The sequence below is a fragment of the Neovison vison genome, chromosome 4, assembly GCF_020171115.1.
Source record: "Neovison vison isolate M4711 chromosome 4, ASM_NN_V1, whole genome shotgun sequence".
NCBI classification, from domain to species: domain Eukaryota; kingdom Metazoa; phylum Chordata; class Mammalia; order Carnivora; family Mustelidae; genus Neogale; species Neogale vison.
In genome coordinates, this window is record NC_058094.1 from 226,513,602 (window position 1) to 226,539,358 (window position 25,757).

The following is a 25,757-nucleotide window of genomic DNA, read 5'->3' on the forward strand; positions in this document are numbered from 1 at the left end:
ACAACACTGCCATTTACAATAGCATAAAAAATACGGAAAACTTGGGAGATAAATCTGAGAAATAATGCAAAAGACATTTATGTTGTAAACTAAAGAACATCACTGAGACAATTTAAAAAGAAAACAGAGAGATACACAATGTTCATGGATTGAAAGACTCTTCACAGTTAAAATATCAACATCCCCCACACTGTTCTATAGTTTGAATGCAAACCCAATCAAGATCCTGGCAGGCTTATTTGCAGAAATTGACAAGCCAATGGTAAAATTCATTCTAGAAACTTGAAGGATTTAGGACAGCCAAAACAAATTTGAAAAAGTGTAAAAAAAAAAAACAAAAACAGGAAAACTAATTGTCTGATTTCAATAGTAAAGTAAAAATATTGAATATAGTGTAGTATTAGCCTAAAGATGGAGAAATGGATCAACAGTGTAACACAGTACACACAGTATACTCAGATCCACAAACATACAGATAACTAATGGTTAGGAATGGTAACAAAGGCGATTCAGAGAATGGTGTTCAAACAACTGGGTATTCAAAATATGATCTTTGATCTATATTCATATCATACATGAAAATTAGCTTAAACTGGATCCTATAGATAAACATAACACCTAAAACCATGAAACATCTAGAAGATGTAAATTTGGGTTATGCGATTATTTCCTCAGACACCAAAAGCACAATCATAAAAGAAAAAAATTAATAAATGTGACTTCATCAAAATTAAAGCTTTGCTGTACCAATCAAGTTCTTTACCATGACAAGAATACATAAAACACAAAATTGAGCAAGTTAAAAAAACTATTCAAATTTTTGAAATGTACTAAATATCCAAAGAGTGACTTTATCAAAAAATGTTACCAATGAGCATCTAAAAATGTGACCAACATCATTAGTCATGAGAGAAATGCAAATGAGATATTCCTAACGTACCTGCTGCCGTGGCTGAAAGGAAGGTTAACCACAGTGAGCACAGGTGAGAATATGGAGGAAAAAGGCATCTCCTGCACTCTTGCAAACATAAAATGTCACACCCTGCTTGGAAAGCAGCCTCTCCTTAACAAACTAAGTACACACCCATCATATATCCAGCCACGTCACTTGTAGACATCCATTCATGGGGAAACAAAGCATATGTCCACATACAGACCTAAACACAGAAGTTCATAGCAGGGGGCTTTTCTGGCAGCTTTTTTAATAGCCAAAAAATGGAAGCAACTACAAATGTGTTTAATAGGTAAACACATATACAAACTGTGGCACAATCTGTCTACTTGTCTAGTTGTCTCCTGAACTTAAAATGATGATTAGAATTTGAAAAAACAAGATTTTGGTAAAACAGTAAAGTTACCACATGAAATATTTGCCACTGTTTGCCAATTATAGATTTTTTTCAGTACACACTTAAATAAGGCCTCATATACTTGCCAATGAGCAAATACTTATCAATCTTGAATTAAAATATATCAAAGTCATAAAATCTTAGACATTTTTAAAGTATGTAGTAATCTGCAATATTTCTATTTTCTTCTGCGAGCCATATTATAACAAAGAACTTAAACCATCAACTTAATTTTTCAAATAAGCTCAATAATATAACAGGAGTTTGCTTTTATAAAAAAATAAAGGAGGAAATATGTTACATATTTATTTTCGGGAATGGTGGCTATACAAAGATCAGAGTGAAAGAGGAAGTAAGAAAAGAGAAAGAAGATGGGAAGTATAAAATATTAAGAAAATTTCAAAAGTTAAAAAAAAAAGAAGTAGAGAGTAAAATAAAAATTCTGGCTTATTTCTATGACTCTTACAATATAGAAATTTTACAAATGAGATCATCACCAGTCAACAAATTAAGGACTACAGCAGAGATAAAGGATATGAGAAATGAGCCTTACCCCAGGTAACACAACTGCCCCAATTCCACTTTTCAGTTTTGACCTGCCTCTGCCACCTCGTCCTGACAATCCTGCACCACGGGGTCTCCGCTTCCCGGGAAATCCTGACCCGCGGCCCTACATAACAGATAAGGAAAAATCAGCATTCTGCAAAAGTCCAAAAGAACTTGAAATCCAATGTGAGATAAAACATTTTATTAAAGGTTACACAAATACTTGCTTCTCTCTTATTCTGATTAGATGATAAATATTAAGAGACCAGGCTTATTTTTATCTTTCAACATGTATATGCAACGTAAAAAGTATAAACATAAGATGCCTATGATCTTAGAATCAAATGTTGGGTCTGTTTTTGTGAATGCCCTGTACCAGCAAACCTTGGCCTTATTTTTCCCCCTCCTAATCCTACATCCTGTGTGGCTCAACATCCACTAACCCCATCCAATTTGTATTCGATACAGAGCAGGTACCAGGACTCGCCCACGAACCGTTCCCTCAGCAATTACAGCAACAGCTGACATACAGTGACCAAGGGCTGTAGGCTAGTCTAAGCACTTTGACTCGTAACTACCTCATCAGGTCAGTACTATTCTATTAACCCCATTTTAAAGATAAATTCACTGAAGGATAAAAAAGTAACTTGTTGGGGCACCCGGGTGGCTCAGTGGGTTAAGCCGCTGCCTTCAACTCAGGTCCTGATCTCAGGGTCCTGGAATCGAGCCCAGCATCGGGCTCTCTGCTCTGTAGGTAGCCTGCTTCCCCCCACCCCCGCTGCCTGCCTCTCTGCCTACTTGTGATCTCTCACTCTCTGTCAAAAGAATAAATAAAATCTTTAAAAAAAAAAAAAAAAGGTGGCTCGTCCAAAATCTAGAGCTAGCCACTCCAGCTCCAGGGTCCACGTTCTTCAGCCGTATTCTACACGGCTACTACAGTGCACAAAAGCTAATTTTTGCTAGTGTGTAACAGTGTTTTTCATCTTAAACTTGTCAAATTCCCTACTATTCAATAGCTCTCTGTATGAACTGAACAGGTGTACCTTACTCTACCAGCGTATTTAGAGAATAATGTATTTAAAGTTTATAGGAAAGCTAATAAAAAGGTAAACAGCCTGCTTTAACTCATCTGGATAATAATTTTACTTGAAATGCAAATAACTGATCTGAACTTTTACCCACCACACAAAAATATTCTATAGGAAATAGATTAAATTCTCTGATATTTTAACAAATAAATATTAGGGTTATTTGCTATTGTTTTCTTGTTTATACCCAGACTTAAGTATTAGTTCCTGAAAAAGCCTGACATCAACACTTACTTTTAATATCCTGTGTATCTAAAATTAAAATAATCAGGAAATTCCTGATTTTTCCATAATAACTTAAATAATATGTCACATTTTCAACTGGTATCATTTTTATTGTAGTCTGAAATGCTGAACTCATTACCTACTTAGCACAACAGTTCCCAGGTTGATAATTTATGGTGATAATATGAGCATAAAAACAGATACACTGAAACAAAAAGGGGGTAATCTTTTTTTCTCCTGAATGTTAAGAATTACAAATTGCCTCTCCTTGCTCTTTTAAACTGCTCTTTTAGATCTCTTGTGCTTTTCTGAACAAGGGTTAGGGAGGACTGAACTGGATAGTTTTGCCACTGATAAGTATGAAAGATTTTTTTTTTAAGTTAAGTCAATTATTAAATCAGGACTATAATAATCTATTTTCCTCCCAGCAACTAAGGACACAGGTGAGAATAAGTAAAAATTGGTGGTACTTGCTAGAAAATTGTCAAAACATCTTTTATAGTCTTAAAACAATCTCTACTTCCAAAACCTTGCATATCAGAGTGAGCTGAAAGAGTTCTAACAGTGACAGAAAAAGGAGAACTAGAACTCCTTTGAAATCCCTGATTAGTCTAAAATAAACAGCCTTATTCCAGAATATTAAATACAGAAGATGAAGAAAATTATCTTCTCTAGGTAGTAAAATATTTTAACTTGATGACTAATACTTTTCACATTATTGTCTACCCTCTAAAATGCATCAGACTACATAACTTACTTCAAGAACTAGCAGAGTCCTCCATCAATGACATGAGAGAGAGACCCTATAATTGTGAGGTTATTAACGCAGACAGTGAAATCTGCTGCAATTCTGGTATTTCTTCTCCATTAGCACATAACAGATTAGTGCAGTTTTCTTTTGTTCTTTTCTAAGCAACAAAATTTTATGATTATCATGAATGAGCAAGTCCTAAATTACTTTATAGCCTGTGCAACAAGGATGTCCCCCCACAGAAACACTGTTAATTACAACATAAAAGGAAGCAACCATAAAAAGAAGTTACTAAAAATTCACACTTAAAATCAGTCATGGAAAATTGCAATGTAATTTCCTCCTAATCCAGATTTTTAAGTGCAAGCATGTTGACTCTTCATACTAAAATTTTTAGATTAAAAAAGTGGCTCTGAAATCTGCACATTTATGTAGAAAAGAAAGGCTTAATTCTTAACTTCTACCTGGACAAAACCAACCAGAAAGAAATGATACATGAAGGTAAATGCAATTTTATTTACCACTTTGATGCTCCAAATGGCACTGCCAGGAAGTTGCCGGGGTTTAAAAATTTCCCGACCTTCTGAAATGTCTGGGGACCAGGAAGGTGGGCTCACTGTATTATGGGTACTCCAAGCCCCCTAGGATATGGCGGGTGAGAAAATAGATGTATAAAACTCAGCAACGTAAAAGGTCAAAGCCAGCAACTGAGGAATTTTAGAACAGCAAAAACAAATGCAGACGTATGGAAATTTAGGACAAATTGCTTCAAGATAGGGAAAGGAAGCTTATGGCTTACAGTGACTATATGCTTAAATGTTTGCAGCTACAATTTACATTAAATAGTTTATTCAGATGGAAACATCAGTGCAATGAAACATATTAGGAATCAGGGTTATAGGACATCAACATTGACTCATGAACTGTAATTGTAGAACCAAAACATAAAAGTCAATTAAATTCTAAGAATTAACCCTTATATATAAGAAACTACTTGGGGATTAGTTTCTTCTAACAACTATCACACCCTGGAAAAGAGAAATAACCTTAGCGAACGTTATGTTCACCTGCCGCAGAGGGCAAGCAAATGCAATCGGAAACAAGCAATCGACAGACACGTTCGCTTCGAACTATGGAAAGTCAGTTCACAATCTTAAAATGCAGTTATCTGTTATAATCCCAAGGTCTAACCACTCCTCCTTCCAGGGACCACGAGTGGTAGTATGGTTTTTATATTTATTTAGGGACTATTAACCTTACATTACATTCAAGGGGCTAATTTGTACAGTGAAAAATGTTAAAGCAAATTGTCCTAAATTTGCAAATTAAAATGCCTAAGATACTTGGTTATTTATACAAGAAACAGTACCTTATTAAAATAGCTCAAATGAAAATAAGACATTTTACTTCTTAATAACCACATTCAGCAAAACCCTATGCTAATCTGATGATGATGTTAAGGAGCCTAAATAAAAAAGTCTACTCCACAAAGATAACATTTTAAAGAAAAACACAAAACAAATGTCCAGCAATAAAAAACCTATTTTGAATTAGGCAATTCCATAACACATGCTATAACTTTTACCAATTAAATGACCCAAACTTAAGAAACACAGTACTTACCAGGTTTCTAGAATATTCTCAAACAAGTAGCAGCCTATTAATCACATAAAACCACTACCAGGAATTTAAATAACCAACCAAAATAAGAGTTTGACTACCCTTTGGGGAGTAGATAGTTAATGCAGTTAACAGTATTTTGAGAGAAAAAAAAATACACACAAGGAAAAGACTGGTTTCACTTTTAATTAACCTACAGTCAAGCTCAGTGAATGGCGATCCTGAGTTTACTGACAGGTGAATGACCTCACTTCGCAGTATCAGACCAACTGGCCTCTACACCTCTGTCTTCTTCCCTGCTGCATCCAGGGTCTTTGGGCAACCTTTATGCTGCCGGAAGTCCTTTCTCTTTTCTCACTATACTCGAACCGTCCTCCATTCAGTTCTGACGGGTTCCAGGCAGCACACCTGTGAAAGTTTCTCTGCCCTTCCTAGCTGACCTTTCTGTCCACTTCCACCACCTGACCTCAAAGCCTCAGTGCTTCCCCGGGCTGCAGCCAGGACAACCTTGCTCTCTCTGCAGTCTCTTCCCAAGTGGTATGATCTACCATTCAGGCTGTACACACCCTCTCGGATGTTGCTGTCTCCCGAATTCACATTTCTAGTTCCCGCGTGTTCTTGGAGAAGTTAGCATGGTTTTCAGCTTCCTCCTTAGCACGCCCATTCCGTCACACCAGACCTCTCGGGTTTACCACGTCCAAAATCACTCCCTTCCTCAGTTCCATCTCACCATCTTGCCCATCTTTAGAAATGGGCCCCAGACTCAGGTCAGAAAATGCGGAGTTCTCTGATCTGTTCTTTCCCCTCATCATTCTCCCCTGTCACTCCTTCAATCCAAACGGTCAGTAAACCAGCATATTCAATCTCCCAGCCTGCCGCTCAACCGGGATGCTCCACCCAGCATCTCCCTCAAGCCCTTCCTTCTCTACACAGCAGCCAGAGGGACTTGGCAAAAACTGGAAATCCAATCAAGCAAGACACTCCCTTGCTTCAACCCTGTCCAGTGCCCTTACTTCACTGCAAACCTTTCCTGGTGCCTCTTTCCCACCTCCTCTTGTGGCCCCCTCTTGACTGTTACGCCCCAGCTACCCTGGGCTCCTTCAAACATGCCAAGCTCTTCGCCACTCGGGGGTCGACTGACTCAGAGCAATGGTGACCCTCCAAGAGCCAGTGGATAGTTCTTCTTATTCTTCACTATGGGCTCGGACGTTTCTCTTCAAAGAAGCCTTTCCTTCAGTGCTCCAGCTGCACTGTCCTCTACCTTACAGTGTGTTTTGCATCTTATCTTTTCACTGATTGAAATTTGGGGTCAAATGTTTTACTGTTTCTGGTTATTTACTGGTAGAGAAGGGGGAAAGAGTTATCTCAATTTAGTTCTCTCAATGTTTCCATTGGCTTTTCTCTGATAATATTTGGCTACTGTATAAAATTCCTTTTGATGGATCATTTAATGTTATGTCAGCAGACGACTCTTAAAACATACTATAAAAAGCCATACTCTCAGATAACATGATATTCACCATAATTTAAAAGTTAGCTTTGATGCCAAAACTGTGTCTCATTTTAAAAACATTTACACTTCATAGAACATGGATGAACAAAATGAAGGGCTCCATAGATCAAGAATGTTTGGATGCCATTTCAGGAATAATTAGAAAACCATTCAACTGCTATGAAGAACTTATATAATAAAAGCTTGGGTAATTATATTATGAATTTTAATAAGTATATTATCATAAGACACTGGAAGATAGATTGTGTGCAATTTTATAGGAACTGGAGAAAAATTATGATCATACTTAGATGTTTTGACAATGAAGAAATTACCTAATATATTCTTTAGACCTTAAAACTAAAATACAGCTATAATTGCCGACTGCAGTTATAAATTATCCTACAGATCTCAGCTTTGATGAAAAAGAATTTACACAGACAATTCAGAGGTCAACTTCCCTGTCTCCTGAAACAGGTTTATACTGTTGTTACACTTAAATTTATACTTACTACATTTGTATTTATTTCTTTCCGCTGGACTAGAAGCTTGATGAGAAAAGACTATTCTTTTTGTTCACTGTTAAACATTCTATTCAATGCTTATTGAATGCCTGTTTTTTCCCACTGGGCATTTTTTTTAGATGCATAAGTGCATCAATAAGCATTATAGTATGAAACATACTAATTCCCCCATTATATATAGCCTACATTCCTGAATTTCCTCACTTTAAAAAAAATTACTGGGCGCCTGGGTGGCTCAGTGGGTTAGGCCGCTGCCTTCGGCTCAGGTCATGATCTCAGGGTCCTGGAATCGAGCCCCGCATCGGGCTCTCTGCTCAGCAGGGAGCCTGCTTCCTCCTCTCTCTCTGCCTGCCTCTCTGCCTGCTTGTGATCTCTCTCTGTCAAATAAATAAATAAGATCTTTAAAAAAAAAAAAAATTACTAATCCATCCAATGCACTGTTACAAAATGAATCATAAGCGAAAGGTTTCAAAATGTAGCCATCAGGAAACTAAGCTATGAAGACAGCTAAAGAGAAGCAACTTGCTATCAAATCCTACAGAAACTTAAAAAAAAAAACCTACAGAAACTTAAAAAAAAACCCACAAAAACCTGTATGGTTGAGATTCAATTAGATCCTAACAATAATGACTGACCCCAAAACCTGTTTAAGACTGATACTAAGCTGGGGCGCCTGGGTGATTCAAGGGGTTAAAGCCTCTGCTTTCAGCTCAGGTCATGATTCTAGGGTCCTGGGCTCTCTGCTCGGCAGGGGGCCTGCTTCCCCTCCCCCTCCCCCCGCCTGCCTCTCTGCCTACTTGTGATCTCTGTGGGTCAAATAAACAAATAAAACCTTTAAAAAAAAAAAAAAAGTTGATACTAAGCTTCTTTCTACCTGAGGCCAACTCCTTGAGTAAATTTATCAACCTGGTAAATTATACAATGGAAACAGCAATGGCAAGTGGAGCAAAGGATATTAAGGTCAACTTTCTAGGATTAGAAGCCCAATCCTGTTGCTGGTTGTTAAATATGATCAATGTCATGATTAGAGCCAAGAGTATCCAGATCTACTGAAGAAGTTTCAAGAGCAGGCAGAGGTTTGGGGCCTCCTGGGCAGACTTCACACCTCCAAGTCCCCCTCACTCAGGTCCAGCCAGCCTCGCCCAACACACTCTGTGAAACCGAGGCTACTACTGAAGGGTGAGTCTGGTTTAGGGAAAGCGAGACCCATGGAGAGCAGAGAGGACAGCCAGCAAGAGAAGCAGTGAACCTAAGCATCTGTGATTCCTTTTCGGTACACACATTCACTCAGTACATTACAGCCACAACAGCAAACGACTCACTTCTATGACTTACAGAATTCTTTTCACGTAAGTAAGTCTTATATACAAAACTGAGTTCAACATCAAATGGAACAAGAAATTTAGTCCTTGACAGTGCTTTGATAAGATGCTATTAAAGTACAAAAACAGCTGTTACCAGCTTGAGCCTTCAATAATTTAGGAATGTGAATCTGGCTAGTGCTAGCAATGGTGTTGGTGATGGCTTCAGAAATGCCACAAAAGGCACAAGGAAACCAAGAGGAAAGGGACGCTTCTGATCTGTATGTGTTTGCAGCTCGCCACTGAGAGGGCTAGATATTTTTTAGGTTTAAAACTACAGCTTCTCAGTGATTCAGAGCAGTGTTTCCTGGACTTCAGCTGCACCGCACACAAGCCTGAGCTGAGTTTCCTCTCATGCCTCTGCTTCTCCATAGTACCGGGGGTTTCCTCTCCAGCAGCCCATATCATACGGAGTAGAATTAATAGGCTGTTCATTCCAACATCTGTGCAGCCATTACTTGGCTTTGAACTCGAGAAACCTACTACACACCGTATTTACTGAGACCAGTGTCCGACCCACCCAAGGCCTATATTTTTGTTGGCACATTTCAGTACAAGTATCAGTCGATCTGATTGGTTCTCCAGAGCTACGTTTAATACAGATTATTGTCTCCTCGAGCCGTCGTTTTCACAAATATCTGCGTTACTCTGCAACTCAAGAAAGCAAGCAGGGCGCGACCCCCACTTGAAATGGGTCAGGGGCTGTGTATGTGTTACTGTGAAATGCCAACATCAACCACATGATGTAGTTTTACAGAAAAAGAAACAAGACAGTCGGCAAGGTAATGTGCTTGGTGTCACACAGACAATAATGGGAAATAAGGATCTGAATCCAAGTAACTGCACTATGGAAATGCGCATGCTAAACCTGTATTAGCCCATCCTTCCTGGTATCAGTTACAGTAAGAAATGATGTAAACAATACAAAATACTTCTGAAAAGTCACTTTTTTAAAAGGCAGTATAGTATTTAGACTAGAAGAATGTAAGTGGAAAATAATCTGGGCAACTACAGTGCACCCTTTATTCTCCACAGAGAAAACAAAATATGTATCTGTTTACTAATGAAACCCTCAATAGATTCTAAGACAAAGTATTAGAAATATAGGTTTTACCCTACCGAATAGGTATCCAAGAAGGGACAATTAAAACTACATGGGGTAATTTCTTTCCTTTTAGTGAGTGCTGTCGTTTATGTGTTATAGCAAGCAATGCCTCTAAAGTCCAAACATTTTACTTAAAAGCTGGATATGAAATAATTTAATAAAGAACTAAACTTCTCCTTATTTGGACAGTATGATTTATAGATATGCCTTTTTTTTAGCCTTAAAATGTTTTAAAAAATCAACAGTGCCTCTTACTAAAGGATTTATTTACAAGCCAGAAATGGTGTCCACTATTTTAAAAGAGAAAGTGCTTACTTGCAACTGTTAATAAAACTACAATCCTCTACAGCTCACTGCCCAGTAGGTTTGTTTTTCTCTCACAGGAATAGATTATGAAACTGATTTGCTAACTTAAAACATTTCATTCAAAATGCTATTACAATAGACAAAAATGTTATAAAATTCTATGGCTTGTAATAAAATTAGTTAAATTAATAAAAAATAAAATATCCACCTCACAATGTAATGGAAAAGATGATCTAATGGAGTACTATCCTTGGAAACTTCATATACTGAAGAAATTTCACTTTCTGAGAACACCTCAATAAATTTCAGTCTCAGAACTTAATGGAAATCTCTAAGTTTTTTTTTCCATATATAAGATTTCAGCAACAAAAAACAGAGAGCTAGAATCAAAAATGAAATGAAAAAATTCCTAGAATTTGAAAGTTTTCAGAATATAGCTGAGTACTTATGTTCCTTTTATGAAATTTCACTGAAATATTAAATATTTCAATAAAACATATTTCCTAGGTTTAACAAACTTCTTTCAATACCACCATGAAAGCACGCAGTACACAAGTGTCTGAAGCACTTGTGATGGGATTATATCCAATATTTTTCCATAAAAGAAAGTGATACAAATAGGATAAATAACAGAAGATGGGCTGAGATTACTATTATCTCAGATTTTCCAAATTAAAGTGGATAAATACAACTTTGGAATGAGCGAAATAAGTAGAAAATGAAAAACACACTGTTATTTGATATGTTGAAATAAAAAATGGTTCCATCCTCTTTTCCACTGCTTCTTAAGAGTACTTCTTGAAGTCAGTCATATGCATGAAAGTAGCGATGAGCAGCCCGTCTCTCTAACTCAGGCCTCGACCTCCAGGGCTAACGGCAAAGACGACTGTAGGGCTGGTTTAACTAGTGCAGGGTGGGGTCATTGCACTGATCCGTTTTAAGGCTCCCCAGGCAATTATAGCATGCAGCTGGCCAATAATGACTTTTCCAAACCTAAGGTACTAAGTGGATATACCCATAAAAATACTGAAAAAATGAAACGCTAAAATATGTATTAAAAATAACTTCAATAAAGGATGAAAGAAAGAAAAGCCAACTGGTTCACTGGGACAATTTACATGAAACCATGTCCAGCTGCCTGTCACTGCTCCGATTCCCTGCTCCTCCTACCATGTCTGGACTCTTCTCCCTATCTTTATGAAATCCTCTGTCTGAAATGAGAAAGAAAACAAAAAAGAAAAAGAAACTTTTTCTATCCACAACCAGCAGGAAAACTTACGTTACTGTTTCTATAGTAAGGCTGTGAAGCATATATTCAAGATGTACTTCAAACAGGTCATGAAGAACATATAACATATATAAATAACACCTAAACTCTTCCACATAAAAAGTGTAATATAAAACACTAACCTTCAATGACTAATCTCTTCCAAAGGAAAAATAATCCTGTATAGATTCCATGGTCTGAGTCCTGACATGTCAGACTCAGAATGGTGATACACCCATCCACACTCCAGAATCACTACACATACTCATATAGAATGTACTCATATGTATGGATGTAAGAGCACATGAACATATATGTGTGCATATGTAGGGCTTCTATATTGACAATCTAATATACATTGAAAATACAAAATGAGTTGTTGCTACAACAAATCATTTTTATCATCCGTATTAAAATATATCCTATGAGCAACTGGAGGGCGTAGACTATTTCTACTTCAGTACTTAAAAGTAGTGAAAACAGAGCACCATTCTTAATTTATCACTCTTTTAATTCCACTGGCATTTCTTTTCAAATGTAGTTTCTTTTGGAACTAAAATTTTCCTGTTTTTAAAAATGTCTGCTCTTGCATTGTCCAGTAAGATAGCCATTAGTCATGAGGCTACAAAAGACTTCCAATTATGTAGTGGGAAACCAGATATTGAACACTTAGCATGAAAAGTAAATGTAAAACATCACATTAATAACTTTTATCATATGCATAATATAATTATTTTTACATATACTATGTATTATAGAGTTACATCTTTTTATGTAATTATATTTTTGTTATATATATTTATTATATAACATATACAAAAGATTAAATGCTAACATATTTTTAATATATTAAGTTAAAACACTAAAATTTATTTCACCTGCTTATTTTTAAGTGGGACTATTAGAAATTTTTAAATTAGATCTATTGCTTCTTGGCCTTTTGGCTAAGATCAAGTGTAGATCTATGAGGCTTGCATTATATCTCTGTTAGACAGCACTGGCTACCCTTCTACTGGCTAACTCCTTTCTCCAAAAAACATTTCAATAATCCAATCATTAGCTGACACCTTAAATTCTAAAGCTTTCAAATTTTCTGTTTCTGATTAAAGTATTCATTTAATTTCTAAGTGAATTCTTTAGAAAAGCTCACATAATATTACAAAATGGTTGAAATAAACATAAAGATTTGATGGCTATGAAACAGAATTTAACCAATGAAATGTGCAGTTCATTTGTTCGGACAGGCTTCATTATACCGTTAAAGACCAGAGAACCTTCAACAAAATATGGAAACTCTACTGATGTTAATAACCAGAACACAGCAAACAATCTTGCTTATATCACAATCGTTGCCATAAACATCCGTCTCATTTCATATCCAGTCCGCACTACAAGAATACGCAAAATAAACACGAACCAAAGATACAACACAGGAATTCTTGACATCAAAGAAATTCATACAGGGGCGCCTGGGTGGCTCAGTGGGTTAAGCCGCTGCCTTCGGCTCAGGTCATGATCCCAGGGTCCTGGGATCGAGTCCCGCATCGGGTTCTCTGCTGAGCGGAGAGCCTGCTTTCCTCTCTCTCTCTCTCTGCCTGCCTCTCTGACTACTTGTGATCTCTGTCAAATAAATAAATAAAATCTTTAAAAAAAAAAAAAAGAAATTCATACAACCGAGTGACAGACTTCAGGACTGCCAACATAAAGATAAACACTGCAATATTCCCTGGAAGTTATGACCTCAGTACCTCAGCAACGATCAAAACTAAAGAGCTGTCTTGTTCTATCCGATCTATACTCTCCACAAAAATAGCAATGTACTAGCGAGCTACGCATCGCCAAGTGAAGGCTGTCGGCCACACAACGAAGACCAAGCTGACGGGCTGAACGTGCCTAGGGACTGTTTATGAGATTAGCAGCACATTATGAAGCAGTAATGAGACAATGGCAACTCAACAGAAAGTAGGATACTACAAGAATTGGGAACTGAAAGAGAATACAGCAGAAGTGATAACAAATGTTAGGACACAAGTCACATAAAATGAGATAAACCTGGAAGGCGCTCTCAAACACACACACATTAACACACACTCAGACTCACAAGCACATAGATCTGAGGACATTAAGTCAACACAAAAATAATCCTAATGGTTTCTCAGTTGGAACAGAAGTCTCTATAATAAAATTTGACAAGAATATTTATGATGCATTATCTTGAAGAATGTAAATATCTGAACCAAAATTAAATTTGAGACTGAAATTTCACTGCTAACGTTTTTTCAGAGCCCAAACCATGTAACTGTTACTTAACAATTATTTCAAAAGAAGAAAACAAGAGTAAGGAGGAGATGAACTGGTTTGAGAAGAAAACCCTCTCCTGGGAGAACATAAAATAAGTACCATGGAAAATACTCAGAGAAAGGCCTATAGGAAGGAGTGTCTTAGGTTACTGCATATGTCTTTGCCACAAAGGAACCGTTCTCTCCCACCAGGCCACTTTGCCTCGGGTGTGTTAGCTTGCTGCCTTTAGGGAATAAGCTATATCTGGAATTTAGAGGAGACTAATTTTCACATTACAACAAAATTCTATTTTTCTACTTTGCTTCGGATTCCAAAATTGGATGATCAAGATCAAGACGATACTACTAGAATGTCAAACTTTAATCACTGGAAGCAATTTAAATCATGAGACTTGAAACTTCGAAGTACCATTGTGACTAAACACTGCACTCTTTGATTATCTTGCCATTTTATAACAATTACAGAAAGTAGAAATGTTGTAGAATAAATGAATCTTAGCTACAGTGTCTCACTTTGTTTTCTAGTTAGTTTCACTTAAATTCCACTAAAAAGAACTGAAACTTAACTTTAAGAGGTAGAATCCACATTACCCAGGTCAGGGGAAGAACTCCCCTCACTGCCCAAGGACCAAGAATGCAATTCTAAGACTCTTCCATGAAAACACTGAAGGAAATCCTAGCTTGGGGGTGGGGGAGAGGTCACAAAGTTAGCAATTAACAGAAAAATCCAAATGAGAAAAACGCACCATGAAAAACTCTCTTAGTAAATTTTGATGCTTAAGCAGTTAAAAATTTAGGCAAAGAATAATATCAATAAACAAATACTGTAGAGGGAAAAAATAAATGTTAGTTACAATATACCTCAAACTTACTGCTTCTTTAAGGCTCTACTGTTACTGTGGTATAGAATTTCAAAATTTAAGTGTTTTCTATTAGAAACTGTAATCACACGGTTTGCATTTGTATGTCCCAACCAAGTTGAATTCTGAATAAGATCACTTTAAGTTTGATAAATTAGTCTTCATTATAGCTTTAAAAAAAAATGGCCACTTTGGTCAACATTACATCTAAGTTCTACCTGGAAACAGGAAAAATAACCCTCCAAACCAAAGTACCACATACGCCTTATTTTATGTAATTGCTCCAACAGATTTTTCTGTCCGTATCATTAAAATCACCCTACCTGTTTGGACCGAGGTCTACCAGGAGAGAATTTTCTTTTGGTAATAGCTGGTTTACCCATGCCGATTTTTGGAGTGACTGAGATATACGTTGTCGGCAGAATGTTTCCAACAGAAGCATTGAGGGTTGAAGGGTAAGTGTGCAGTATGTCATGGGAAGGCAAGTCTGAAGAAAGCGGAGAGGAAGACACATTGGCCTTGCTTACGTCTGCGGCAGACACAAATGACAGCTCTGTCTCGGGTGGTAATTTCACAGGTTTGTCTTCTTGGCATAAACCATCTTTCACGCAGCCCTCGACTGCAGGAGCCATTTCAAAGTCCGTAAATGCAGTGGAAGAGTCGGAACTTGCTTTCTGTTCTGTTTCTTCTTGTACCCTTTCTACAGGCAGCTGCTCCTTAGGACATAGAGCAGTACCTTCCTCACATGACGACCCTACGGCATCTGGTGGAACAGCGGCAGAGTCAACGGTCAGTTTTGGAGGCCGGGATTCTTCTGCAGACGTCAACATTCTGGGTTCCTCTAGCCGCGGGTCCTCGTGCCGCACAACGATCCGCTGTGCGCGGACGTCGACATTTTCGGTCACTTCCATTTTGTTTTCATTTTGATCTTCACAAACATGTATCCCTTTAGAAGACATTTCCATTTCTTCACTATCAGTTTCATGAGAAATCTGATTTTCCATTTCAGGGCTCGTTATCTGTTGGGAGGATTCTACAAAATTTGGAATATGTTATGTTAATGTGCTTGTAAATTTAAAATCTAAAAATTTTCGGGCTTAAAAATAATAGACTTGGGCAGGAGAAGAGGAAAGAAGGGAGACAATGAATTTCCAAAGCACACTTATGGTTAAAATCCTAACTTATATCAGAAGGTATTTATCAAGAAAACCATTTAAAATTAATAAAGACCAAAATACACCAAGATTTATGAATTAAAACTGGTCACAGATCAGGCCAGAAAAGCTACAAAAACATCACCTTAATAGGATCCCCAGAGTTTAAGGTGGTTTCTGTTAAAAATATTTAAAACAGAATTTCTAATAGAATTCTATTAAGCATATACGTTTTACAATTTGAACAATTACAAAAAGATTAACAATTCTGTAGGTAAAGTTACACTCTTTCAACAGCTAGAAAAATGAGGCTCAGTGAAGTTACATGAGGTATCCAAGTTAAAAAGTAAAGACTAGGGGCGCCTGGGTGGCTCAGTGGGTTAAAGCCTCTGCCTTCGACTCAGCTCATGATCCCAGGGTCCTGGGATCGAGCCCCGCATCGGACTCTCTGCTCAGTGGGGACCCTGCTTCCCTCTCTCTCTCCGCCTGCCTCTCTGCCTGCTTGTGATCTCTATCTGTCAAATAAATAAACAAAATCTTTAAAAAAATAAAAAATAAATAAAAGTACTTAGGCCAAAACAAACAAACAAAAATAAACAAACAAACAAAAAAGTAAAGACTAATCTAGAATACACAGCGATTTTGTAATAGCAGGCATTCAGATTAAACAACTCAAATGAAATATCACTGACATAACCGAAACTCATTCTGCAGACTCAACTGAGTAACGAACACAGATAGAAAAGACTTATTTTACTTATTAGCTGTACCTGCTAACATATACATTTTTTGGATAGAATCTTTGTTATTTCCTCATGATCAATAATTAAACAGTCCAAGCTTAGCAAATTAGATATCAGCAATATCTAAGTCACTAACTGGTAAATTTTAAGTTGGGGGCTAATGTGTTATGCCTTTAACCCTACCGTGCCTGAAGACAAAGTCAGAGATCCAATTTACATGAGTCCTACATGGCTCTATCAGGTAAAATCACCAGATAAAAAGCTCTTATTTCAAATACTATGAAGGTAATTTCTAAGTTCCACTGATAGACTTATTAATTTCCTCATTACTATTTACTGTGGTGACTGCACTTAATACCAATACCTGATACCAAAATGAAATCCCACTTTTTATTCCCACTCCCTGAAAGACTACAGTTGAGGATAAAGGAAAAAAACATAAAATAATGGATCTAATCCAAATATTTTTACACACAAAAATGCTTCAAAAATACTCAACATTAGAAAAGAATGCTTAGGGGCAGGCACCGGGGGCCTCAGTGGGTTAAGCCTCTGCCTTCGGCTCAGGTCATGATCTCAGGGTCCTGGAATGAGCCCCGAATTGGGCTCTCCACTAAGCGGGGATCCTGCTTCCCCCCATCCCCTGCCTGCCTCTCTGCCTACTTGTGATCTCTGTCAAATAAATAAATAAAATCTTAAAAAAAAAAGAAAAGGAATGCTCAATAAAAAGACTTTTAAAACAGAAAATTACACGTAAATAGCGAGTACCATTCATTTGAGTGTCTCAAGTGAAAACACTTATCCTTGGGGCACCTGGGTGGCTCAGTGGGTTGAGCCTCTGCCTTCGGCTCAGGTCATGATCTCAGGGTCCTGGGATCGAGCCCCGTATCGGGCTCTCTGCTCAGCGGGGAGCCTGCTTTCCTCCTCTCTCTCTGCCTGCCTCTCTGCCTACTTGTGATCTCTCTCTGTCAAATAAATAAATAAAATCTTTTAAAAAAAAAAAGAAAAAACTTATCCTAACGGCAAATGAAGCCTCAATTGTGATTAATAGAAGACCAATTACCTCAAGACTCACTGGAAAAAAGAAAATGCACAGCACACATGCAGACCACCGGTACACTCTTTCTGTACACTAGGCAGGAAGGAGTAAAAATGTAAACGTGCTCTTCATCCCCAACAGTTCTATTATGTTCTACCAGTAGTCTTTTTTTAATATATTTTATTTATTTGACGGAGAAAAAGAGATCATAAGTAGGCAAACAGGCAGGCAGAGAAAGAGGGGGAACAGGCTCCCCACTGAACAAGGAGCCTGATGCGGGGCTCGATCCCAGGACCCGAGATCATGACCTGAGCTGAAGGCAGCGGCTTAACCCACTGAGCCACCCAGGTGCCTCTACAAGTCATCTTCTATAATGATTTTAACATACTCTTTCTCTTTTTTTTTTTAACGATTTTTTTATTTATTTGACAGAGAGACAGAGATCACAAGTAGGCAGAGAGGCAGGCAGGGGGCGGAGGGGGGGCAGGCAAGCAGGCTCCCTGCTGAGCAGAAAGCCCAATGCGGGGCTCGACCCCAGGACCCTGAGATCATGACCTGAGCTGAAGGCAGCCACTTAACCGACTGATACACCCAGGTGCCCCTTAACTGATTTTTTTTCTTAAGATTTTATTTATTTCGCAAAGAGAGAGAGAAACAGCACACAAGCCGGGGCAGGGTGGGGACAAAGGCAGAGGGAGAAGTGCACTCCCCGCTGAGCAGGGAGCCCGACGTGGGACTGGATCCCAGGACCGCGAGATCATGACCTCAGTCAAAGGCAGCCGCTTAACCAACTGAGTCACCCAGTCGCCCCTGATTTTCACTTGTTTAATAACGAACATTTGATTTAACAACTCCACAGAGAATACAACCTCCTTTAGAAAGCCAATGCTAACTCTTTCTAAGTAAAGGATCACTTAACCAAAATATTTCATTACTGTAATGTGTATACAGCAGTAGTAAGTAATTCTTTGGGATAATTCATTTGAAAAATTAACTTAATAGATTATGACTCGAATCTGCATAGCAGTCATGATCAATCCGGACAGCACACTTACCAGAAGCGAGAAGACCATGTGTATCAAGACTTCCTGGGAGATGACTCTTCTGCTGCTCTTCTGTGTGGATGGGAACTGCTGTGAAGGACACATTTATGGCATCTCTAGCAAGGACTCAGAATTTCTCTAACACTGCTCTCTCAAAAGTAAGTTGAGTAAGACTTTTATCCTCCTGTCAAATGCCAATTCTCAACACAAGCACAAAACACACTTACTGTTTATTGGTAAGTAGGGGATGGAGATGGAATCAGCAATCTGATTATGCACTAGGACAAGATTTATTGTTACAGATAACTTTGTCTTACTCTTCTTCACTTTACATCTTCGGCAATATGCCTTCTCATGGCAATTATTAAACACAAAACTGAATCTCAGACAATCTGAGGCCTTACATATATACATACTCAATCTATAGAATATAAAATTTCACATAAAATCCCATACTGCCAGTTGAACCCAAGATTAAATTAATTAAGTAGTTTCTCCCCGACCTTGTCTCATTAATTCCACATCCTCAGGTATAGTAATAGCTATTATCAATGGTGCAAAAAGCTTAATTGAATATCACTGAAATACCTGAAACACCCCCAACAGAACCGTCGAGACAATCTAAAACAATAAATTTTTCATTATCTCAGCATGAACCATCTCGTGATCAGTAAGAGCTCTAAGTTAGTAATTACAAGTATAACTAAAGAGAGATAAAATAATAAATTGCTTTTTAATGAAAATCACTTGGCCCCCCCAAAGTAGGTATTGATGATGAGCTCCAAATCATAGCCGAGCTATATATACACGTCCTCTCCCCTATTAAGTTCTAATGTTATTTTACCAGAAAGCTCCTCTCTAAACAATCTTCGAAGTGACACACTGTGGCTCATTTTTATTTAGGACAGTAAACTTTTAATAGATTTCACATATTCACTGTACATGCACATTTTCTTCAGAAAATAAACTATATCCATGACCAAAAACATTCTTACCGTCTGGAACAATTCCAGGTGTGGACTCCTGACCGTTGATCTCTTTATTAACCGCTCGCTCTGGAAATACCATATGGTCCTCAGGTCCTTCAACTTCCATCTCATTGTTATAATCTTAACAGAATGTTATTTATTCTTTGGTTAGAGTAAGTTTTTCTGTTTTTGTTAACTCTGTAAATAATTATTACTTTGCTATAGTGAGGGTAAACTGTCACCCAAAATGCCATGAATTCTTCACATTTTTACATTTTCAACCACAAACATTTTAGGTGTAGATGGGAAAACATCTAAATTATGAATTAAAAGGTTACTGACATATTATTTTATTTTTTTTTTAAAAGATTTTATTTATTTATTTGACAGAGAGAAATCACAAGTAGATGGAGAGGCAGGCAGAGAGAGAGAGGGAGGGAAGCAGGCTCCCCGCTGAGCAGAGAGCCCAATGCGGGACTTGATCCCAGGACCCTGAGATCATGACCTGAGCCGAAGGCAGCGGCTTAACCCACTGAGCCACCCAGGCGCCCCTGACACATTATTTTAAAAGGACATTTCACATCTGTATACAGATGGCATCTTGGAAACAAAACATTAGTAATTAAAATGTGTCTACCTAAACCGCTTGCAGATGGTAACACGGGACTTATAAAAGTTGCCATTCATATTGATGAAAATGAAAAACGATCTATAAGCAGTCTGTTTTCTTTATCATGGAAAAAACTTGTTATTATGTATACAACAGTATACTACTAAAATTACCTAAACAAAATTTTGGGCTCAAAAGATATGAACTAACATTTAAGAAAGACCTTCTAAAACTAACACTTATTTGGAGTGAAAGAACTTAGGTTATAAAGCACAAACTCGGTCATGTGGCCAAACGCTGACAACTCTGCACCGCTGCTTCAAAGAACACGACTGGAATATGGCACACCAGTCCGGGAATTCAATTGAGTATGAAAATTAAGAACAAGATGGGACCTGATACACAGGATTCCCTCATCTTTACTAAAATAATTTTATTGGAGACTGGTTGGCACATCAAAACAAAAAAACAAAACACCCCAAAACCCTCAAGTTTACCTGCAGTGACTTCGGCCATCTCCACTCCGTCGCCTGCCTGTAAGGGACCCAGCTCCGCGGCTAGGTGTTTACAATACGTGCAGATGTACTCTTCTCTGGACTGAGAATCCAGCTCAGGTTCTGTTGGCTTGTCACATTCTAAGTGAACCCATCTGCAGTGATAAATATATTTAAATGAAATTTTCTAATTTAAAGACAAGTTACTATCCAGGTAAAAAAGAGGCAATTGCTGAGAACTGAGTATAGGAAGAGTTAAGGATGACAGAAGTGAAGTTACAGAGGTTGGCAATTGGTGAAGGTTCTAGAAAAGGAACTGGCATTTTCAGAGGTCATTAAAGGTGTTCACAAATTTTTACTGCCTTATTTTTAAACCATTGCCTCCCTACATTTCCCTTTAATGCTCATTTCTGGTCTTTTGACTATTCACTTCCTGATGCCTTTCAGACTCATAAATATGTAATTTAATTTCATCTTTAACAGCACTATGTACCCAAAGGATCATCAGAGTGATAAAAGCTTGGAACTCAAAGAGACACAGCAGTGCAGATGATCACATGGAGAAGAGAACTGACCAAAAACTCAAAGGAAGAACTGTATCTTCTTACCTTTTGCACATATTACAATGTAGCATGTCTTTCTGCAATTCTGGATGGTAGCACTTCCCACAGAAAGGACATAAGTTATCCTGTTGTTGGTAACAACTGTCACATACCAAGCAATTGTGGTGCCACTGAGAACTAGATCGTGTGCCACACTCTACACATATTCTGCAATTCTAAACACCAGAAAAAATGAAAACAGAAAGTCTGTTATGCATTTGTATTGCAGTTCTGGTGTGAACCTTCCTGAAATCAATGAAACATTTGTACATTATACATTAAGCTTTAATTTTCATGACACTAATTTAGGATGTATGTTTTTGAAAAAGCAGTGTGTTTTGAACATCTGATGAGACATCATTCAATTTGCACTAAAACCTCCAGGAAAATGTAAATAGGGACTAGAGACATCCAAGAAAACATAAATAGGGAAGGAAGAAAACCAAGAACATAGCAATCCAAACTTCAAAAAGAAACATATCCCAGAATCAGGAAGTAGCTTATGGAGAAAAGAGCTTATGCGGGGATAAGTCTATTGAACTCTGGATTGTGAAAACAAACTGGTGCTTCTAACTACTTCATTTGCTGGTAGGTAGCTTAGGAACTAAAAACAGGAATTCAAACTCAAGAACTATCTCGTGACCCACTCCAAATGGCTTGGAGTCCGAAACTGTGGAAAAAAAACGCACATTTTGAGGAGCAAGATATTCACATGGTCTTAAATATCTTCTTAATATAGTATCTTAAGTATCTTCTTAAATACCATATAATGTTCCATTAATTACAGGGGGGGGCGAAACTGGAGCAATTTGACAACAGCATGACCAAATTATCAGAAAGCACATCACATATGAGGGTGAGACAAGAGGCACCCTGACAAGGGCACATCATCGTCGGGCAGTTTTCTGGCCAACAAGGCAAAACTCCATATAACTGTGAAGAAGTAGCCGACAGAGACAAAGTGAGAAAAGTTCTATTTGGCAGAAAAAAACGCAGGTATGTGGGGAAGAACGTTATTCTTCGAAAAATGTCAGCATCAAAAAGACAAGAGTAGGATTCAGAAAATTTTCCAGATTAAAAGAGTCCAAAGTGAGAACTAGATACAAAAGTTTACCCTAGAGCACATCTTGGAACCTACATGGGTGGCAGGGAATGCTATATGGGATGTCAGATCAAGTGACGAAATTGAAATATGGATAACAGGCTAGATGAAAGTACTTACATTGATGTAAACATATTAAGCTGATAACAGCACTGGGATTATGTAAGAACATCCCTATCCCACTGAAGTAGCAGACAGTATGTGGAACTTACCCTCAATGGTTCAGGGCCAAAAAACAGAGATGGGAAAGAAGAAGGAGAGAGAAAAGGGGTACACACAATGACACTGAAATCCTAACAAAGATAAAGGTAAATGGCATATGGTATTTTTATTTTTTCAACTTCTGAAGTTTGAAATTATTTTTCAAAAAATTCGTGATATATACCAACACACAAGCATCCTTGACAGAGAAACAGGAAAAAGAAACCTACCCGACAATGGTATAAAACAAAGTTCCTGAAAAGATTACCCTTACTTCAGTGTGAACAGCCTCACTAGTCTGACACCCCCCACACAGGCAGACCTATTTGCCCACGTTCATCTCTGGCCCCTCCCCAGTGTCTGACACACAGCTGGCCTTGGAATGTTAAATAAATGAACGAATTATGACTAAAGACTATAGACATCTATGAAAGAATTTAACAGTAGAGGAAGAGGATCATTCTTCAAGTTACTCAGTGAATAAGCCTTCCTATGAACAACTCCAGGATAATTCTTGGGGCACTTAATTTAGACATTACAGTGGACACCTTACAGGCATCAACTCAGTAAAGCCAACTCCCCTGTGAAGTAAGTTCTAGTAACATTCTCTGCAAGGAAAAAAATGGTTTAAGGAAGTCAAATAATTTGCCAAAGATCTTGTATTTAGTAACTGGAAAAGTGGAGATCTCACTCCACAGCCTAGTCTTTTACCAATATTATATACCTCGAAAGAACAGAATTTTTTAAAAAACACTATCCAGTTGTATTCTTGGCAATATTATACATATTCAGTCACTGCGAAAGAGCACAGCAGACTATGACAGAGAGCAAGACAAAAGATAAAAGAAAACGTCAAGAAATAAACTCAGAATTCTGAAGACATTTTCCCAAGATAACAAATTAAAAGCAGGAAACAAAGTTATCTAGATGTTACTAAACATTATTTAAGAGACTGTGTAGATGGCATTAAAAAAAAAAAAAAAAAAGCAAAAGCAAAGTTAACCAGCACTTCTTTTTTTTTTTTTTTTAAAGATTTTATTTATTTATTTGACAGAGATTACAAGTAGGCAGAGAGGCAGGCAGAGAGAGAGAGAGAGGAAAGCAGGCTCCCCACTGAGCAGAGAACTGGATACGGGGCTCGATCCCAGGACCCTGGGATCATGACCTGAGCTGAAGGCAGAGGCTTAACCCACTGAGCCACCCAGGCGCCCTAACCAGCACTTCTTAAGACCTTTTTGGGAGGCCTGACTAGAGACTGATAGTGGTCAGCATGTCCAGGCAACACTAATTACAGCAGAACCACAATCAGAGACGACCTGGAAGCAAATTCAAAGAACTGACAAAAACACAGATCCCAAAGCCCTTAAGTAAAAAAAAGGATTACAGTTAAGTGAACAACAACAACAAAAAAAAAAAAGCGTAAGATTTTTCTTACGTGATACCACAAACTGGGAAAATGGGGGCGGTGGGGGGGGTAGTCCCCACAGCCTAAAAAAGAAAAAGTTGTAAAACAAAATGATACCAAACCAAGTTCTTATTCTAGTCTAAAGACAACAGACTCTTTCAGATATCTAGGAGTTCGGAAAAACTACTATTCCTTAATGGAACATAACCAAGAATCCAAAAGACTGGGAATTAAATAAGATTGGAACTTATATAGAAAATACTTTTTTTTTTTTTTGCAAGGAAAAAGTAAGAAGGTATACAGTCTCAGTTTTAAAACAAAGAGAAAAAAAAGAAAAGGAAATTGCTCATTTTTCCATTTTCACTGGCAAGTGAAACACCTTTGAACATCTATAACTTAACATTCACAAAATAAGATTCTTAATTCCAAGTCACTGCAGAAAATAAAAGGAACAGAAACACAGGAAATCAAAAGAACTAATTTGTCTTAAAATAGCCAAGCATTTCAATTGCAACCATTAATCTAAATCTAATCTAAATAGTTAATGCTAAAAATAAATAAATAGTTAATGCTATTAAACCTTTCAAAGAAAAAATTAAAATGACACAGAAAGATCCAAAATAAGAAAGATGTGAATATATCACATTCAGCTGGTAACCCAATGCCCTATGAGGCCATATTGTCGTACAAACAAAAACAGATGGCTACGCCCCCACCTGCCCCCCGAAAGGCATTACACAATGGAGTAGCTTTACACTAATAAAAACTCAAAAGACAACATATCAACACTGACCTGACTTACCTGCTAAATAACAATTTAAAAAATTAGTATTGTTTACAAAAGAAAAAGTAAAACACAAGGAGAAACAGGAAAATTGCAGTGGTCAATTTCGTGTACATACTAATACCTTGCAGAATTTAGCTGGTCAAAAAATAAAAAGGACTTCAACACAAATATTACAAGTTAAAGACACTACTTCAAGTATCAAAATATTTGTGAAAAAGAAAATAATTGGGTTAAATACACTTAAAGCAGACGTTAACATGCTTAAGCACAACTTAAAACCCAAAAGATACAGTGATTAGGTCAGATGCACACAGAGATAGTTACAAATACAACATATTTGGTTGCAGCCAAAGCTATAATCAAAGGTAAATTTATAGTCTTAAAAATATACTTTTTTCCTCAAGAAAGTAAGAAAAACGAATTACGAATTCAACTTCCTATTTCAGAGAAGAAACAAGTCAAGTCAAGGTGCGTGGAGGAGATGGAAGCACAAACGCACAAGTCTGCCGACCCCGGATTCTCCTGCCGCCTCCAAGAACGACGACACACCGCGCTGAGCTGGCGCCGGCCCGCGGGCGGGAAGGAACCGGAACCGCAGGGAGGCCGCCGGCAGCAGCACCTGGCCCGCCCGCAGGCCCCGCCTCCCCGGAGCCACACCTGAGCGCGGCGTCCGCAGGCCCCGCCCCCCCGGAGTAACACCTGAGCGCGGCGTCCACAGGCCCCGCCCCCCCGGAGTAACACCTGAGCGCGGCGTCCGCAGGCCCCGCCCCCCCGGAGTAACACCTGAGCGCGGTGTCCGCCAGCTCGCGCTCCCG

At 38.0% G+C, this 25,757-nt stretch overlaps 1 protein-coding gene across 11 annotated transcripts in view; it reads right to left on the reverse strand.

Moving 5' to 3' along the window:
* The window catches only part of KMT2C (lysine methyltransferase 2C), a 274,521-nt gene that overhangs the window by 87,297 nt on the left and 161,467 nt on the right, over window positions 1–25,757 (reverse strand). For 9 of the 11 annotated variants that reach the window (XM_044246888.1, XM_044246885.1, XM_044246890.1 and 6 more), the window contains exons 10-16: window positions 21,454–21,623; window positions 20,849–21,000; window positions 19,769–19,882; window positions 18,786–18,863; window positions 15,118–15,827; window positions 4,481–4,600; window positions 1,903–2,019 (exon numbers count right to left, since the gene is read on the reverse strand). In XM_044246888.1, coding sequence (XP_044102823.1) covers window positions 1,903–2,019; window positions 4,481–4,600; window positions 15,118–15,827; window positions 18,786–18,863; window positions 19,769–19,882; window positions 20,849–21,000; window positions 21,454–21,623 — 1,461 coding nt within the window. The remainder of the gene's footprint in view (window positions 1–1,902; window positions 2,020–4,480; window positions 4,601–15,117; window positions 15,828–18,785; window positions 18,864–19,768; window positions 19,883–20,848; window positions 21,001–21,453; window positions 21,624–25,757) is intronic. The other 2 variants (XM_044246884.1, XM_044246889.1) reach the window with 2 other exon arrangements.